We start from the raw sequence: 19475 nt of genomic DNA, 5'->3' as shown, positions 1-19475 counted from the left end.
GCCTTCATAATAGCACATTAGTGTGCTTCAAAGTCATAAATCCATAAAAACAGGGCCCAGTAAAATTGAATATAGGATGCTTGTTAATCTGCTGCTGTGTCTGTTTTGAGCAACTAACCTTGGATTACAAATTTGAAACAAGTTAATACTATCAGATAGTGAAGTATTTGTCTTCTTACTTATCGTGCTCTGTAACAGAGAGAGCAGATGCATCCTGACCATTAGCAGTCATGACAAATTGCCTTGCTAATGAATGTTACACACTGAAAGTGCCATAACTGATTAAACTACGATTTCCCACTACCAGAGAGAGAGTTGGGAACTCCAGCAGTGGGCAACTCTGATATTCTGCCAACAGGCCTTCAGGGCACAGTGTGATATTTAGAAAAACACTCTAAATTCCACATGAACATATTCTAAAAGCCTGTGTGTATACAACAGGTTTTTAAAGGACATTAGGTAAAATGGCTTAGGTTCTCCCTGATGAGCCATGAAAAATGGTTGCATTTTAACTAGTTTGTATCCTTGCAAGAGTGTGTAACAGAACACTCTGGTGCAGTCTCTCTCCCTCTCCCTCTCCCTCTCCCTCTCCCTCTCCCTCTCCCTCCCCCTCCCTTCCTGATCCTTCCCCACCCCCAACATTGCTTGTGCTCTTTGCATTTCACATAAAATCTTGCTTTTGTTAGTTTCTTTGTTGGTGCAAAATTGGCAGCAGTTCAAATTCAAAGTACTCCTATTCATTTACTGACCAATGTCATTCTAGTTCACATCAGCCAGTGAGCTAAGCTCTAAAAAAACATAAAAGACTTGCTTCACCACTGAGGAATAATGTGTACATTTTTACAGAGCTTAAACCTTAATGCTTTCCCTGGAACTAACAATACAGTCTATCTTATCATTCCTTTTTCACAAGCAGGCAGCTGCTGAAACGCTTGCCACTTCAAAATATCAATTGCTTGCCAGAGTTTTCCTCAACACACCCTGTCAAACTCATGTATATTGTGCAATGAAAATGGTGCAGGGTTGAAAGCTAGATATTGTGTCAAATTCTGCTGTAAAGGTATGATGTGCAAAGAACAATGGATGACAACCGTAGAGACTACAAACAATGGCACTGGAGCCAGGAACTTCACAGATCACAATTGTGTCTGTACATATTTTATTGTAGGCATTATATATTTAAAGCATGACAAATGTACCATTGTACATTATGGGCAGCACAAACAGAAGCTCCTCCCACTGGTTCGCCTCTTGCATATCTCTTGATGATAGAAACATACTTGAGTTTCATTTTTTTTTTGCCTCTTAAAATATTTAGGGTTCTCAAGTCATAAAAGAAAAAAGACACAGACACAGGCTATCGGAAAGAGTAAAGAAAAACAGAAGAAATAATCCAAGATAAGAAAATGAGATCTTGATCAACTGAACATTTTGGCTTCTCTCTGAGGACATAAAAAGCAGGGATTATCTTAAACATTAACCAAGGGTATCAAGAGAAAAACACTATGACCATGCCTATAAATTGATGTCTATCTAATTTCAATGCAGATAAGTGCTGGCTTATTGATTCACGCAATTTTTCTAGCAAAATAGAAATCTCAAGTGAATATGTTCTTTGTGTGCAGAAAATATGCTTTAAGAAGCGGTCACTATTGTGTTTCTATGCCAAAAGAACAATTAAGCAAATAATATTTCACTACTGTATCAGGTCTATAAACTAACCCCAATCCCTACTTGTTTAGATTTTAAATATTCCTTTTCATTTTTCCCAACAGACTCTTTGCTTTAGATGGTTCTGATTACCGAAAATCTGGTTTTCCTCAAAAAACCACATTGAGCACCATGTAAAATATGAAAATATTCTCACTTTGGACACACCTACTTAATTATAAAGGACTGCCCATGTCTATAACAACCCTACACTAATTCAGTCAATGACTGTAGAAATGGAAACATGTTTATGGGAGGGGAGGGGGAAAGGTTAGTATGACTATATATTCATCACCTCTGTGACCTAACTCAGGTTACAAAATCTTTATCACAGAAGTCTAATAGCTTGGAGTGGAATGAACTGAGTGGAGGTGATGGAAAAGGAGCTGATATGCTTTTAAGGTGTTAATAAATATTTTGGAAAGAGAATAGTTGGTGTAGGTGCTTAGGGATGCTGACCTTTGGTGTGTTGATTAGTGGGACAATGATACATTATTAACACACAGCAGCTGTACCTGAACTGCTGCCATGAATATAATAGCCTTTTATAGCCATCAGGGGAGTGAGGTAGGAGGCCTTTATGAACCACTAGACATGATTAGCACATTATGTGAACTTTAGTAGGCAAATGATCTCTTAGTGAAATATAACATTGGTGATAACTAATAGTAAACATGATTTTTAAAACTTCCCACAATGTTTGACTACTGTTCAACTCATTATTCGCCGGCAATGGACAAAAGCTTGTTCTATTGTGGGGTCTGGGAGCTGAACCTCAAATTACAGAGTGCACCACTGAAAGCTGACTTTCAAAGTATTTAGTATTACCAGTTCAGAGATATTAGCAAACATGCAAACTTTCTCTAAGTAAAACTGTCCGTGAATTAGAAAAGCTGCTTTGGGATTTTTCTTTCTATTTACTTCTTTAAGCAGTACTTAAAAGATTAGTTTTGCAGCAGATTTTTGAGAGTTACCTTGAAAAATAACAGCATAATTTATTTCAAAAAGCTTAATTTGGGAGAGAGAAAAAGATTATCCCATTAGCCTTAGTAACTGAACATAGCATGGAGAGTCCATTATGAAGAGTCTTTTATGCCCTGGCAGAAAGTCATTAACATAAAATAAATCATTAACTTTGATACTAAGCTTCTCCTATCTGCAGGTTTCTATGATTAATGTTCATGACTACATCTGCCAAATGATAAAATATACTTTTTGTTGAAAGGTTATCCTGCCTCTTTATTATTTACATTCCTCTTTATACAATTGTTACTGGCATTTTAAGATGAAAGCATGTTGGCATACAGTGGAATGGATAGTTTCTACAATAGTATGGAGATGCCAATGCATATTACACTTTACTCATGATTTTTTAACTTAAGCCTTTAATTGAGTTAAAAGACTTACAGAAATCAGGTGGTGCACAAACAGCTTTCGCTGTAATTAAACTATCTTTAGACTCTGTTGATCCCTTCATTAACTATCCCTGCAAATTATGTTTCTCATTTCTGACCCATATGCCAGAGTAGCAAGTCTGTATCCCTAAAACCAGTAATGACAAATGCATACTCCTCCCCCCCCCCCGCAATTTTTTTCAACTGTTATCTGATCTTCTGACAGTGCAAAACAGGTACCAGTCCTGCACCTCTCATTAGGTGGCAGTAGGGATGTGTGTGTGTGTGTGTGTGTGTGTGTGTGTGTGTGTGTGTGTGTGTGTGTGTGTGTGTGTGTGTGTGTGAGAACTTAGGGTGTTCTCGATATTCTAGAGAAGGGATTACAGATCTTACATATACAAATGCATACACACACACACACACACACACACACACACACACGTGATTCTTTTCACTTCCTTCCTGAAAGAGCTACCATTCTACCACTTTGGAAAACTTAAAATTCTACTATGGAAGCAAATACAAGAAGAAATAGGTTAAGAGTACACTACTTTTCTAAATTCTACTATAATTTGAATTAATTAGCATTTTCACAGTTGGAGTGCAAAATAATCTCTCTGTTGACTCCTTAATTCTTGCAAGGCTTCCCTGATAAAAATAGAAAATATTTTTCTTTAGTGGCTGCATGGAAGACTGAGATACAGGAAGATGAAAAGGCTTAGTGTCAGAACTTTTACCAGCTACAAAAACAAATCACTCTCCTAAAAAGAATGGGAAGCAGAGGGAGAGGAAATTATAGCTTTTGGTGGCCATATTTATTGTGTATAGAAAGTAAGTCAACAAAGGTTTAAGGACCATCAGCTTCTATCTCAAATCTTCATGAAGGAGTAATTAATCTTTCTTTGGAAAGAAAGGTCTATGAATTTCCTTGGAAAGACCCTGGTTCTTAGTCTTTTTTACATTAGAACATGTCAGCTAAAGCACTTGCATTGTGAAAAGTATCTTTTTTTAAATTTTTTTTTTAATATTTATTTTATTTATTTATTCCCTTTTGTTGCCCTTGTTGTTTTATTGTTGTTGTTATTGATGTCATCGTTGTTGGATAGGACAGAGAGAAACGGAGAGAGGAGGGGAAGACAGAGAGGGGGAGAGAAAGACAGACACCTGCAGACCTGCTTCACCGCCTGTGAAGCGACTCCCCTGCAGGTGGGGAGCCGGGGATCGAACCGGGATCCTTATGCCGGTCCTTGTGCTTTGCGCCACCTGCGCTTAACCCGCTGCGCTACAGCCCGACTCCCTGTGAAAAGTATCTTCTATGAAATATGCCTAAGCTCTCTCAAAAAGGGGTAATAGTGGGAATTCCTGGTAGCTAGTGTCGTTTTCTTTATTATTGGAGTGCATATTGACAGATTCTGTCACTGTAGACGATGTCTCGTGAATTTAGTACAAGATATCTAGAATCATGAGAAAACACAGAAAAATGTACACTTAACCAGACACATTTACACCAGTTTCTCTGATAGGTAATCCCAGGGTAGAGATTCAAAGATTTCAATCCAAAGGCACATCCAGCAAAAATTGACATTGTCTTTGCTGCTGATCAGATAGAAGTAATGTGTAAGTCTATATAGTGACAAAATAAACTATGTTTTCTTGGCCACTAATAAAATTTCTTTCAACCAACTACTGTCTTAATTAATAGTCCTTTCAAGACAGTTTAATAGAGATACATAACTGAGGGAAGTAACCAAAAAAAGTTGGCTAGAGTAAAACCATCCAGAACTCCATTGCAGCTGTAGTCTGAGAGCTAGCACACTAGATAAAAGCATTGAACTCTCAAGCATGAGGTCCCAAGGTCAATCACTGGCAGCACATATACCAGACCAATGTTGTCTGGTTCTTTTCCTCTCTATCTTCCTTTCTATCTCAATAATAAATAAATATTAAAAAGAAGAAAAACATCTTAAAAAAAAAACAACAAAAACTCCAACTGGGCGCTGGCACACCAGGTTAAGCAGACATAGTTAGAAGCACCAAGGGTCACTTCGAGATCCCGGTTTCAGATGCACATACTGGGGTGGGGGTGGGGGGGCAGAGGACTGGGGGTTGTTTCACAAGCAGTTTAGCAGGTCTGCAGGTGTCTATGTTTCTCTCTCCTTCTCTATCTTCCCCTCCTCTCTCAATATCTCTCCGACCAATCCGAAATAATCCAAAAAAAAAAAAAAAAAAAAATGGCCACAGCAGCAGTATTCATAGTGCAGGCACTGAGCCCTAGCCACAAAAACTCCTGAAGTAGAGGAGTTGGGTGGTAGCACAGCCGGTTAAGCACATATGGCACAAAGCACAAGGACTGGCTTAAGGAACCCAGGCTCCCCACCTGCAGGGGTGTACCTTCATAGGAGGTGAAGCAGGTCTGCAGGTATCTATCTTTCTCTCCCCCTTCTCTGTCTTCCTCCTCCTCTCCATTTCTCCCTGCCCTATCTAACAACTCTGACATCAATAATAACTACAAAAACAATGAAAAAAACAAGGACAACAAAAGGGAAAATTAAAATTTTTGAAAAAAAGAAATCCTGAAGTCAAAATAAATAAATAACACTAAAAAACTGGGGGAAAACATTAATAGTGACAGTATCATGACCTCTAGTATTTCACTATATACCAATGATGTTTTTATATGAGTAAAATGGAAATCAGAAGATAGCTTTTGAAAAGTTAACTTTACACATTTGATTCAAGTATGTCAAATGTGCCATCAGTCAAACAAAAAGGTTTGGGCAAAAGTTGATCTTGGTTATGACAAAACAGGCAGTTTCTCTCTGGCATTATTCTTTCGCTGCTCTGTTCTGTTGCAGAGTGCAATATAATGTTACCATTTTCAAAATGAACACGATAGAGAAACACGTGACGACCAAGAAAAGAGTTCATTCAAGAATTCCCTATCTTGAAGTCTTATAGAAGAAGTGATATAATTAATAGTCTCCTGGCACTCCCACAATAAACTACATTTCTAAGTAGTTTATAACTCAGCTGTCATTAATGAAAAAATGTTCCTTGGGCTGAAATCTGACATGCATTGCTTAAATTTAAAACAAAAAAAAAAAAAAAGAAGAAGAAGAAGAAATCTCAGATTCACTAAGGCTATATCATGTTGGAGCATTAATATCCTAATGAGAACTCCAGTGACATTTCCCTATTCGATATCAACTAATGGAGATCACAAACTATGTGATTCTGAAAAGTGTACCTTCAGAGAGAATGATTGATGAAAAAAGCATATGAAAAAATATATCAACAGCTACAAAGTGGAAGCCAGTGAAAGGAAAGAGTATCAAACTTAGGAAATTTGAAGGAATCATGTTAAATGAGATAAGCCAAAAAGAGGACAAATACCAGATGATTTCAGTCAGTCAGGGAGAACTTAAGAAAGAAAAAAAGAAAGGAAAGCATAAATTGAAACTAGGACTAAGTGGAATGTATTGCACTAAAGCAAAAGACTTGGGGAAGGAAGGGAAGACATGGTGTGGAGAGGATATTTTGGCCTTGGTTCAAAAAGGGTGGAAGTTGGGGAGGAATGGGAGTGTTCTGCAGACATCTAGCAAAAGGAGATGAGAAATAGTATCCATGTGTCAATAACTGTGTTATAAACCACTAACCTCCCCCCAACAAAGTGATTAAATACTTGGTGAAAGTACACATCCCCCAGTTTACAATTTGCTTACATTTAAAGTAACAAAGCAGTATCCATGTGCTGCCCTCTCCCCAACCCCCAACATTGCTGGTGCTGGAGATGAAACTTGAGACCTTTGCCCTCAGGCATGAAAGGCTTTTTGCATAGCCATTATGTTATTTTCTCAGCCCTTTTCATGTACTTCTGTGCTTCATAGGAAATATTCTTGCAGGTAAGAACTGAACTTGGCCTTAGGGTCCTGGTAATTTAATAACTATGTTTTACCTCAAAATTTTTTTCTCTAAAAGTAGACATTTTAGATTACTGGATTTGGCTGTGTATAACATGTTTTTCTTAAAAAATACTGATATATTTCAAACTCAGTTATAAAATTGTTTTAATTAATGATTTTAATAATGGTTTTACAAAATAGAAAATACTGAATAGTTCCACATTTCACCCACCACCAGATTTCCATGACCACTAACCAGTGATATTTTAAAATATGGCTAACATCACTGAATCAATTTAAGATAAAGACACTAGATTTTTTTTATTGAGACACAAAGTATGTACTCTATATTATTACTCCCCAGAAAGCTCAAGATACCCAGTTAGACAGCCAAAATTTAGGATGATAATTATTTTCTTTAAATTTCATTTATTATTATTATTATTTTGCCTCTAGGATTGTTGCTGAGGTGCGGTGCCTGCACTATGAATTCACTGCTCCTGGAGGCCATTTTTCCATTTTTTGTTGCCATTGTTGGTGTTATTGTTATTGTTAATGATGAGAATTATCCAAATCATTTGTTCATTATTAGTGTAACTCTTCTAACTTACTGTATGTTAACTAAAGATCAGGAGAAGACACACCCATGCTATGTTAAAATCTACATAAGAGGGGGCCGGGCGGTAGCACAGCAGGTTAAGTGCACATGGCACAAAGCACACGGACTGGCATAAGGATCGCGGTTGGAACCCCTGGCTCCCCACCTTTAGGGGAGTCACTTCACAGGCAGTGAAGCAGGTCTGCAGGTGTCTATCTTTCTCTCCCCCTCTCTGTCTTCCCCTCCTCTCTCCATTTCTTTATGTCCTATCCAACAACAATGACATCAGTAACAATAATAACCACAACAATGATAAAACAACAAGGGCAACAAAGGGGGAAAAATAGCCTCGAGGAGCAGTAGATTCATGGAATAGGCACCCAGGAGCCCCAGCAATAACCCTGGAGGCAAAAAAAAAGAATCTACATAAGAATGCCTCCTTAACAAGACAGTCAAGAAGTCTAAGTACTAAGTATCTTATTCCTAAATGCAAAGTATAGACTGAAAACTATAAAAGTTTAGAAATAACACTCATAGATAGTTATTTTACTGTCAGTATCAGATACATGTTTTGTTAGTCCACTACTTTCTGACTATCTCATGCACTTAGATGTGAAAAGGAAGGGTGAGGTTAGAAGCTTGACTTGGAATTTTAAAAAGTATACATGGGCCTGAGGATTAGCAGACTGCAGTTAAAATCAGAACATCAGAAAAGGTGTCCCAGGAAAAACCATACTGGTGAGTCAGGGACCAGAGAGAGTGTAAAGTTGGGTGAGAAACTATCACCCAGGTTCTAATCAAACAGCAGAATACTAAAGTCAAGGTAAAGGCTTGTTCAGAACTGCAGTTGCTTATGGAAAAGGATGTGGGGGGAGGCAATGAGAAAGCTCTAGATACTCAGACAAATTTGCTACCTAGCAGGTTTCTATCAGCACAGAATCATCATGAACAGAGATAATGTCTTTTCAACTTTCTAGTAGACTAACAAAATGCTGGAAATCACTATAACCATCCTTCACACTAAATGAGATTTCCTTCCCAGTTCCCTATACCATTCCTCTTGAATTGAAACACATACACACGCGCGCGCGCGCGCGCGCACACACACACACACACACACACACACACACACACACACACACACACACACACACACACACGGGCACGCACAGGCGCACAGACAATCTAACCCAACAAAACCAGTGTGTGTAAGAAGGAAGTCACTGTTAAACTTGGAACTTTCCTTCTTCTTCCAGGTCCAAGCGCTTTATTTGTTTACTCTGTCCTTAATCCCCTTGCAATCACATAATTAAAAAAAAAACAAACCAAAAAACAAATCTATGTTAAACCTTTAATTAGACCAGCTTTAAATTTTGATTAGCAAAATTATCAAAATGCTTTCTAAATATCATCATTCAGTAACTTTTAAAAATATATGATAAAACATGTAAGCTTTGTTAGAAAAGATAATAATAACATCAGATCTATCCAAAGGTCTTAACTATGATTTTTACACAGATATTTGTAAAATTGGAATTTGTAACCCTAAAATATCCCACAAAGTCAAGATAGCTATATTTGAGGTTTCTGTCTGATATCTGATTTAGTGGCCAAAATCATATGACTGCTTGGGTGATGCTCTGTTTTTGTTTATTTTTATATGTTAAATATATTTAAAGAACTTAGAACTTACTAAAGTTATCAGCTAATAAAATTCCCAAGGGAGCTTTAATTATACTTAACACTGTCCAAAGTATCAATTATGAATTTCTCAAAGTCCTAGAAGTTACTGAGGTGGATAGAGAACTAATCAAGCATGATGCTCTAAATTGCTTACACCCCTCCCCTTTCTCCTCCCCTTCCTCCTCCTCCTCTCACCCTCCTTCTTTTTCTTCCATTCTTAATTAAAAGAGGGGAAATGGTGCCATTTGAATGTGTTTACAAACCCAATGATTCACGTTAGATGAAGTGTGTTCTGCCACATTAAAACACAATATATAAAATAATTTCAAAGATTTTGCAGAGACTCTAATGAATCATGTTTTCTTTAAAAGTTATCAAATGTTGAATGCTAGTTCTCACATTTTAAAGCAGATCTCATCACTAGCTTCCTCTTCCTGTGTTTATATAATAAGGTGAAAGCATGCTACCCTTCCTAGTCTCAATGACAAAATCCCCCTTGCCCATTATTATTATTTTTAATCTGTACATAGCTAGCACTAAGTGTGGATTTGTGTTTTTGACTTCCCTGTTTCTGAATGAACCAAAGAAAGATTCAGGACCTGATTCCACAAAAGCAACTATGAAGAACAGTAGAGACCATTATTCCTCCTGCTGTTGGCAGAGAGGTCAGCGTCCCTGCCATTAGCCATGTCATAATATAATTGTATTACAACTCCGTATGTGGGCAGACTGAGCAATAACTGAACACATCACTTCACTGTAAAAATTAAAAAGTGCCATTTCAGTATCCCAATTTAGCATGAAATCAGTGAAAACAATCTTTAGAGATGACACTGCACTAAGAAACTGAAAGGACCTGTTATTACTCTGCAGGTATATGATGTTCTGATAGCTTCAACTAGCACACACACAGAAGGACAAAAAAAGAAAAGTATTCTACTTACTACTAGACTTCAGTTGCAAGTTCCTTTAGTCCAATTTATTTGGGTAACATGGTGTCCTAATTCAAGGAGACAAAGGTACTCAAAATAGTTTTGATCAGATAAAACTGGACTGTGGTACCTATCTCAACATTTGAAATACAGCCATGATTGAAATCGCACTGGTGAAAACTTAGAGCTTACACTTCTTTGTCCAGTGTATGAATTAAATTGCCATTTCAAATGCTGATCTATACACAGCAACATGCCATCTGTTTGGGCTATGTGTCTAAAAGCTGCCTGAAAACAGTGGTCTTCGCCAGCATCATGTACACCATCTCACTTTTCTAATGTAACGCATGTGAGTCTATACACTGACGTGTTCATAATCACAATACTTTAGATCAAACTATTTCTCAGAAACTCCTTCTATGAAGTTTATTAACTGAAAAACAAATATTTAAATAGTAGTCTGGGCAATCTACAGAGCAGCAGTGCTAGAAAATGTCAGCAGAAAAAAAAAATCACATTTCAGTTTAGGAAAGCTTCAGGAAGAGGATCTTCATTTTTCTCTACAAGGGTCTCTTCTGACATTGAAAAAATGTCACAGGGGAAACTAGTGACAACCTCATGACACTGAAGTACAGAAAGATACTGGAGTCAGCACAACAACTTTAGTAAAGTGTTGACAGCTTTAAAATAAAGACAATTAACAATTTATGACCTTATGACCCTATTAAAAAAACAAATAACCTGCCAAAAAATGTCTGTTTTTGTAATAAACAACTTATTCATTACACCTCTGGGGTAAAAAACACAAAGTTTTCTTTGTAGTCTTGTGTCTTTGGAGAGGAAGACTGATCCACCTTTCTTTTAATAAATGCAGATACAAGTTTCTAATTTTGCTTCTTTCAAACTTCTACTCACTCCTTCTCCATATCCCTACAAATCCACTTAACTGGTTGCAAAGATGAATGCTGGTTAACTGTTTTCAAAGCTACTAAACTAATGGAACTAGACAGAAAATGTGAACTATGACTGATTGGGGGGGAAAAAATAAAGTAGTGCTTGGCCTTTCTAAGGTCCAGCAAATTTACTTGTACATCCAATAAAACCAGGCATCAGTGACAAATATATTTGCTAGACTGCTACACAGAGATGAGCAAGAAAAAAAACATGTTATGAGAAACATTTACATTAAGTCTCTTCCTACTAGAAGTTTATCTGATGACTTTACATCTTTAAAAATCCATTATTCCCTGGTTAAGTTAAATAGAAGACTTGCAACCTGCAATGTGTCTATAGAAAGGGTGGTTCATTTGCATTCAAAAAGAACAGTTTGCTCCTCATACACAGAAAGACTTAAAAGGAACTTCAATGAGCTAGTACAGAAATTCGGAAGACTTTCCAGATAAATGTATGCAATTCACAGCATAACTCACTAAAATTATTTAAAGCACTTAATTGGAAAATGATTTAATATATTGAAGTAATTCTTGATTTTCCAACACATTGAACTTTTAAATTAAATCTGACCCTCCTAGCACAAGACCGATGAGTGAAATGTGTATCCAAGTCATTACCTTCTTTTTGGAGCCTAAAATCACTGTCAAATTTAATAAGATTTGTCCACTTTCATTTCTAAAATAGTTCTGACCTGTTTTGTTTTTTTTTTGTTACAATTGTTACTGTAGAATATATCTTGAGTCACCAAGTCAGGACGACTACATTGTTGTTATTATCATTCTTGTCTTGAGCAAAATATAAAGTGTTGCCAATGCAATGCTTGATTATAAAGACAAACATTTTAGAAGAAAAGAACTATGTGAGCAAGAAAGAATGAAATGGTCACACCAACTTCTCTTGCTCAAGTTACAGATGCCTTTTACCACCAGTCCCCATCTACACAGCTCCCAATGTGATGAAGGACCTCTCAGGTGGCCTTCAGACTAGATTTTCCTCTATTAAAACTTGCCTGAACATCAAGGACACACACAGCAGCTCCGTTTTATTGGGGCTTTTATACAGAACATCAAGAGGCTGCAACATGGGGTGGTACACGGGGTGGTATTATTGGTGGTACACTTGACACTAGTGTGTGTGTGTGTGTGTGTGTGTGTGTGTGTGTGTGTGTGTGTGTGTGTGTGTGTGTGACTGAGACCCAAACCAGGAGGTGGGGAGCCTCTGCACTGAGGATGCGGTGTTCTAAATACCTCTTTATCACGTTAAAAAAAAAAAAAAAAGCTGGAGGTGACTTGCCACCTGGCTAATGTTAAAAGTCCCAAAAATCCCCCCCCCCCAAGTGAAATTCACCGAGGGGCCAAGAAGGAATCGCTTACAAGGACTGAGTTACCAGGCAGATTTACAAGCCCGGAGTCTACAGCGCTCACCCCGCATTTCAGGGAACGCTTTCCTGCCAGCCAAGATTAACCTGACCCGACAAGTCCAATTAGCAGGAGGCGGAGACTCCGAGTCCAGCGACCCACCGCTCCTGGAAGCCAGTCCTCCCCCCCCCCCCTTTTCCGTCTTCCCTGGAGGGGCTGAGAGATCAAGAGACCCCGACAGTAATAACTCCCTGCCAGGAATAACTCCTGACTTTTGTCCGTGGGCTGAGCGGAGCTCCGCCAGAACTCCAGCAGCCGCCCCCACCGCGGGACCCCCGCCACCCCCCCCCCACCCCGTCCGGGGGCCCCAGGGTCCTGGTCCCTGGGGTGGGGCTGTGGTCAACCGGGCGCTGCTCCCTCCCGCCGGGTCCGAGCACCGCTGCCACGCGCTCGCTGGCTCCCAACAAACTTAAAAATCCCGCGCGCACCCCCTATATGGAAGCTGCCCCCCCAAAAAAAAACTCCCAAACCCCAACACGGGGTGGGCTCCGCCGACCAAACTGGCTTAGGAAAACAAAAGAGTTGGCGGAGCAATTTTCCTGGGGGGGGGGGGACTGCAGAGGCGTGTCCCGGGTCCCTGCACCCCAACTCCTGACTGCTCGTCTTGGCAACTAATTCCCGGCTGGGGAAGCGGTGCCACGACCCCCACCCCACACCCCAAACCCGATGCCCGTTGAGAGGAAGGGAGGGAAGGAGAAAAAGGAAACTGGAAAAATGGACTGAATACTCTTGACTCTCTGCTTCTGTTCCTGGATCCTGGACACACACACACACACACACACACACACACACGTATTCCACTATTTTGTCTATTTTTTTTTAACGCCCCCCGCCCCATCTCCTGCCTCCCCAGCAAACCTAAGCAGGGATCCTTAGTCGCGAGCAGCAGGAAGGAAAAGAATCCGAGCAAATCGTGTCACTTTCCGCACAATCGCGGTGTTTGGCAAACCCCCGGAGCTGCCGCACAATATTGACTCGCCGAGCGCACGCAGGGCTGCCGCGGGCTGCGAGCCGAGCGCGCCCGAGCCGGGCCTCCGCCGAGCCGCCCGGGAGCCGCCCTCCTCCCGGCACCCAGCAGCCAGCACCCCAGGGAACAAAAGCAGAGCGTTCACCTTGTTGCAGTAGTAGGGGTCCAGGCATGGAGAAGGTCCCAGACAGGGAGCGTCGGGCGCAGCGGCGGGCTGGGCTGGAGGTGGATAAAACCTTACGTCCATTGCACTCTCACATCAAGCAACTCTTTTCTTTTCTTTTCTTTCTTTCTTTCTTTCTTTCTTTCTTTCTTTCTTTCTTTCTTTCTTTCTTTCTTTCTTTCTTTCTTTTCTTTCGTAAAAAAAAAGTGTTCAGCAAAAACAAGCTTAGACGGAACAGAGAGAGAGAGGTGTCTGGACTCAGGAGTAAAAGAAACACCTTCCTTCCCTCACATCCGTTTGTGGTTTGTTTAAGAAGAGGAGAAAAAAAAAAAAAAGAAGAAGAAGAAAAAGAAAAAAAAAGAGGGCGGAGGGGGTGTGTGTGGGGGGGGGTAAGCGCTCGGCGCTCAACTCTTCCCCCAAGCCGCCGCGGCGCGCACCCGCACCCGCACCCGCACCGGCACCCGCACCCGCACCCGTGGGCGCCAAGCGCGCAGCCAGCTCCGCCGCCGCAGCCGGGCAGGTAACTTCACGCGCTCATTGTCCCCCGCCCGCCCGCCCCATCCCCGCCTCCCGCGCCCCTCGCCGCCCCGCACACACGCTTGCGTTCGGGCTCGAGGTACCGGGCGTTGGATGGGAGTCTGACTTGTTCTGCTTTGAGTTTATTTTCTCCACCTTGAAGCTCAGGGACTGGAGAGAGGAATGAAGGGAGTGAGGGGACAGGGCGAGGGCTGCGGTGGGGGGTGGAGAGGTGAGCGCTCCTGCCCGGCGGGGTAGGGTGCAAGGGTGGACGCGGGCAGCTCCTGGCTCAAGAGACTGCTGCTTGGAGCCTGGGACTGGAGGAGAGAGGAGCCGGAGGAGGAGGTGGAGGAGGAGGAGGAAGAGGAGGAAGAGGAGGAGGAGAACGCAGTTTGTCCCGTGCCCAGAAGAACTGGACCCCGGGGAGCCCTGCACCGTGAGGGAGCCGCGCTCCTTAGGACCAGCGCATTGCACACAAAGGGGCTGGCGAATGCGAATCCCTGGCGGCAGCGGGGCACGGTGGGGAGCACGCTGCCAGGGGGCGCTGTGGTGCCAACCCGCCCCGCAGCTCCGCCTCCCGGCCCGCCTCGGCCCCACCCCTGGCTGGCGGGCCCCACCCCTTTTTCTGCAGCGGGCTTTCGTCCGGGGTCCACTTTCTTCATTCCTGAATCTGCACGCCCCCCCTCCCCACCTCATCCCTATTCCTTGTCCTTGGCAGAGGCAGCTTTTCCACAGGGAGCCCCTTCTGGGAGGCCGGGAACCTGAAGAGAGCACCAGCTTTCTGTACAGTCAGAGTGGGCATCGTTGAGGGTCCTGAAAGAGTTTGGAAGGAGTGAAAGAATTCCGCGGACCCCACCCCATGCCCGCCCCTTTCCTTCTGTGGCTGTTAGCTTCCTATAATTTCTACCTCATCCAGACCTGTGTGTGTCCCCACTCTAGGCTTTGCTCAGTCTACAGCTGCCTCAAGGACTCTCCGGGGAGGGGGGGGGGCGCAACTCAGACAGGGTCATCTACAGGGATGACAGTGGACTTGCTAGCTGTCCCTTATTCTTATCATTTTTAGTTGAAAGCTCGGAAATGCTCTTGATGGTCCAGGAGTGACCTGGAATCAGCCTCCCCATTACTCTGGTGGGTAAAGGAAACTAGGAAGTGACTAATCACTCTTCTGCCTTAAATCTTAAGCCAAGATACCTGCAACTTCGTGTCTCCTTGTGGTTGAGAAAGTTTGCTGTATAGTGGGCCTTTGGTCAACAGGTTTAGCCTCTGTGCCTCTGTCCTTGGTAGGAAGTCCAAGAGAAGTGGGCTATACATAACCTTCTAAAGAAGAAGCAGCTCTGTCACTAAGATCCTGGAAAGGAGCCTGGAAGTACTTTATATGTTACATGTGCTTCTGACGCCCAGGTGGAAGCTAATATTTTGCCATCCCACCAAGCCTAGTGCACTGACTGCTCGGTACAACTTTCCCATGAAGATATTTGTAACTTCTGCAGTTGAGATCACCAGTAACATACATAAACTATCATCAAAAATACAATCCAAAGGAAAAACTTTGAAGATTGTAAAAGAAATGTAATGGTAGCTTCTATACATAGCTCCTTTACATCTTTACGTTTCTCTCTCTTTTTTTATTGTTGTAGTTATTATTGTAGTTATTGATGTCGTCATTGTTAGATAGGACAGAGAGAAATAGAGAGGGGAGGGGAAGACAAAGAGGGGGAGAGAAAGAGAGACACCTGCAGACCTGCTTCACCCCCTGTGAAGCGATTCCCCTGCAGGTGGAGAGCCTGGGACTCCAACCAGGATCCTTACACTGGTCCTGGGCTTAGCGCCACGTGCGCTTAACCCGTTGGGCTACCCTGACTCTCTTGTCTCTCATTTTTTTCCCCACCCTTTATTTTTTAAAAGAACCAAAAACCCGACTTCTCTTCCTCCCGGATGATTGTTGGAGATTATTGAAGAGGAACAGGGACAGTAAGGAAAGAATTCCTCTCCACTGATTCAGAAGAACCTTGCTATTGATCCTTCAAGACACAAGATAAAAGTAATAAATGAAAAAAAATATGTTCTTTTTGGTTTGTAGTCAGAGTTCAAAATTCCAACTGCTAAAACATTCTTGACTTTACACACACACACACACACACACACACACACACACCTTTCTGGTTTACATACAACATGTACAAGGTTAAATGTGATTAGTGCAATATTGATTATCAACATATTACAGCATTTCAAGATGACAATTTTTGAAAAGTGTCTTAAGGGAGTGCAGGAGATAGCAACATAGAGTGCATGCTTTGTCATCCATGACAAGTTTGAGCTCCCATAACAGTCACCACCACTATAACATGGCAGCGCCTGTACTGAAGTAGCTTCCAGAGGAGTGGGGCAGTGCTGTGGTGTCTCTCCTTTGTGTGTCTCTCTCATTGTCTCCCTCAGCCTTTCTTTCTCTTAGCCTGTATTTGGAACAATGTGAGTCTTTTGAAAGCAAAAATATCATGGAGACATGGAGAGTCAGAGATCATACTGGTGGCAAAAAATTAATAATAATAATAATAATAATAAAATAAAACCTTTCTTTAAAGCCCATAATTGGGGCCTAGGAGGTGGTACAGTGGATAAAGCTTTGGACCTTCAGGAATGAGGGTCTTGAGAATTTGATCCCTGGCACCCTATGTGCTAGGATGATATCCTGGTTCTCTCTTGCTCTTGTTCCTCTCAGTAAATTAATAAATATTTTAATTCCATAATTGATTTTGATAGCCTTACAAGCATAAGAAGATAAAATGGCTTCTGGTGGAAACAATATCATTACCAGCATCTTCACACCTTCAGGGAAAATAATGATGTCTCTGTTTTGCTTCACAGACACACTGCTGTCTCTTACCTGGAAGGAAACTCCAAATACATGGAATTTGTATGTTTCCCTACTTCAGGGATGGGAAACATCAGGTCCACAGACCACACGTGGTCCATGGAATCATTTGTTCTAGCCCTGTCAAGGCAACCACTGGAGGGACTCAATATTCAATAAACTTAGGAATTTTTTTTTCATAGTGCCATTAAGTACTAATTTTTAAGCTGATAATTTTGCATGGTCCACAAGTTATGCCGCAAGTATCCAGATGGCTCTTGGCAGGGCAAAGGTTCTCAGCAAGGGTTTTTCTTCTTCTATGCGGTGTCTGTAGTAAAAGTGATATGTCTGTACATGGCATGTGTAGGTAGGAATGTGAACTGTTGCTTTGAAAGCCTCTTAACTCCAATCACTCAGACATGAAGAGTAGTTCATGAAGATTTTCTGAGTATAACATGCAGCACAATATTATCTTATTTTACTCAAGCTCAAGTCTATCACTGAAGGGTTTACTCATTTTCGGTGAGTGGGGTTCTTTTATTGTTTAATTGGTAAATAATGGGTTACAAGACTGTTATTGTCACACATTGTCATCTTTCTGTGACAGCTGTCTGCATACCACTCCCACACCAACTTAAGTTCCTCTCCAGATAGTATACCAGTGATCTTATTCCTACCAAAACAAACTTTAAAAAAAATCAGAATAAGTTGGTGCTGGGTGGCAGCGCACGTTACAATGTGCAAGGACCAGGTTTGAGCCCCAGGTCCTCACCTGCAGGGGAAAAGCTTTGTGAGTGGTGAAGGAAGGCTGCAGGTATCTCTCTGTCTCTCTCCCTCTCTCTCTATCTTCCCCTTCTCTCTCAATTTCTGACTGTCTCTATCCAATAAATAGATAAAGATTTTTTTTAATTTAAGAAAACAATAAGTAAACATCTAAATAAATCTTTTAACACTGAAAGTAAAACTATAGAGATGCATTGTGTTGCTTTTAATTTGGAGGACACTCCATAGTATGTCTAAACGTACTCTTTTATTTAGCTATACATTTAACAAAGATGCAGGAGCAGAACTTGGCATTACATTATGTATTGTGTATGTGCTGATATATAAAAACAAATCCCTTAACATGATTGAGGCTTTCCATGACTTTATACAGCAGTATTCCCAACATTATTAAAATAATCATGCCTGCTTTACAATCAACAGTAAATACAGTTGTTGGTAATGCATAAAAATTTCTTAGTTTTCAGAAGAACACTCTACTCCCCTGCCAAGGTCCTCCTCTCCCACAATGCACCAGGACCTCAAAGTCCTCCTGCATCCACACCCCAAGAGACCTTTACTTCCGTGCAATACTCCAAACCCAATGTAAGTTCTACTTTAAACCATGAACCCCAATAAAAAATTAAGTGAAGAAAAATGGGCAAATAGATACAGAGATAAATAGGTAGGTGATAGATAGATAGGTGATAGATATAAATAGATAGATGGATGGATAGATAGGAATGGATAGAGAGATAGATAGGTAGATAAATAATAGGGAGTCGGGCTGTAGCGCAGCGGGTTAAGCGCAGGTGGCGCAAAGCACAAGGACCGGCATAAGGATCCCGGTTCGAACCCCGGCTCCCCACCTGCAGGGGAGTCGCTTCACAGGTGGTGAAGCAGGTCTGCAGGTGTCTATCTTTCTCTCCCCCTCTGTCTTCCCCATCCTCTCTCCATTTCTCTCTGTCCTATCCAATAATGACAACAACAATAATAACTACAACAACAACAACAAAAAAAGCAAGGGTGTAGATAGATAATAGTAGATAGATGGGTGGATAGATAGGGATAGATAGATGATAGTTGATAGACAGACAAATAGATGAATAGATAGAGATAGATAGATAGTGATAGATGATAGTAGATAAATAGAAAGATGGATAAATAGATGGATAGATAGATGATAGTATATAGATAGATGAATAGATGGATAGATTGGGATAGATAGATGATAATAGACAGATGGATAGAGAGGTGGATAGATAGATAAATAGACAGATGGATAGATAGGGATAGATAGAAGATAGATAGATAGATAGATAGATAGATAGAGTTAAACCATATCTGTGGTCAGGCGAGAACTATTGCAGTATCTGCTGAGGCAGTATGGAGACACAGAACTCTAGTGGTGGGAACGATGTGAAATTATATCCCTATTATTTTATAGATTTGTAAATTAATATTAAATCACAAATAATATTAAAATAATAATAATAATAATACATGGACCCTTCCTGCATAGACCCTGATTCGATATACTTAGGGCTGGCTGTGTTTCAGATGGTTTTAACTTTTAGGAAAGATTGGCAACCACTGATCTAGATAGGAACTTGAGATTGTCA

The 19475-nt window shown here is 41.1% G+C and overlaps 1 protein-coding gene across 2 annotated transcripts in view; it reads right to left on the bottom strand.

The window, feature by feature from the left end:
* TOX (thymocyte selection associated high mobility group box) overlaps positions 1-14072 on the bottom strand; it is a 380779-nt gene extending 366707 nt beyond the window's left edge. The window contains exon 1 of one of the 2 annotated variants that reach the window (XM_007526729.3): positions 13704-14072. In XM_007526729.3, coding sequence (XP_007526791.1) covers positions 13704-13805 — 102 coding nt within the window. In that variant the 5' untranslated portion in view covers positions 13806-14072. Of the gene's footprint in view, positions 1-13449; positions 13587-13703 lie in introns of those variants that run through there. The other variant, XM_060200977.1, reaches the window with a different exon arrangement.
* Between the last annotated feature and the right edge of the window lie 5403 nt (positions 14073-19475).

The sequence above is a fragment of the Erinaceus europaeus genome, chromosome 1, assembly GCF_950295315.1.
Source record: "Erinaceus europaeus chromosome 1, mEriEur2.1, whole genome shotgun sequence".
Classification (NCBI taxonomy): Eukaryota; Metazoa; Chordata; class Mammalia; order Eulipotyphla; family Erinaceidae; genus Erinaceus; species Erinaceus europaeus.
This window is presented reverse-complemented; position numbering and strand designations above follow the sequence as displayed.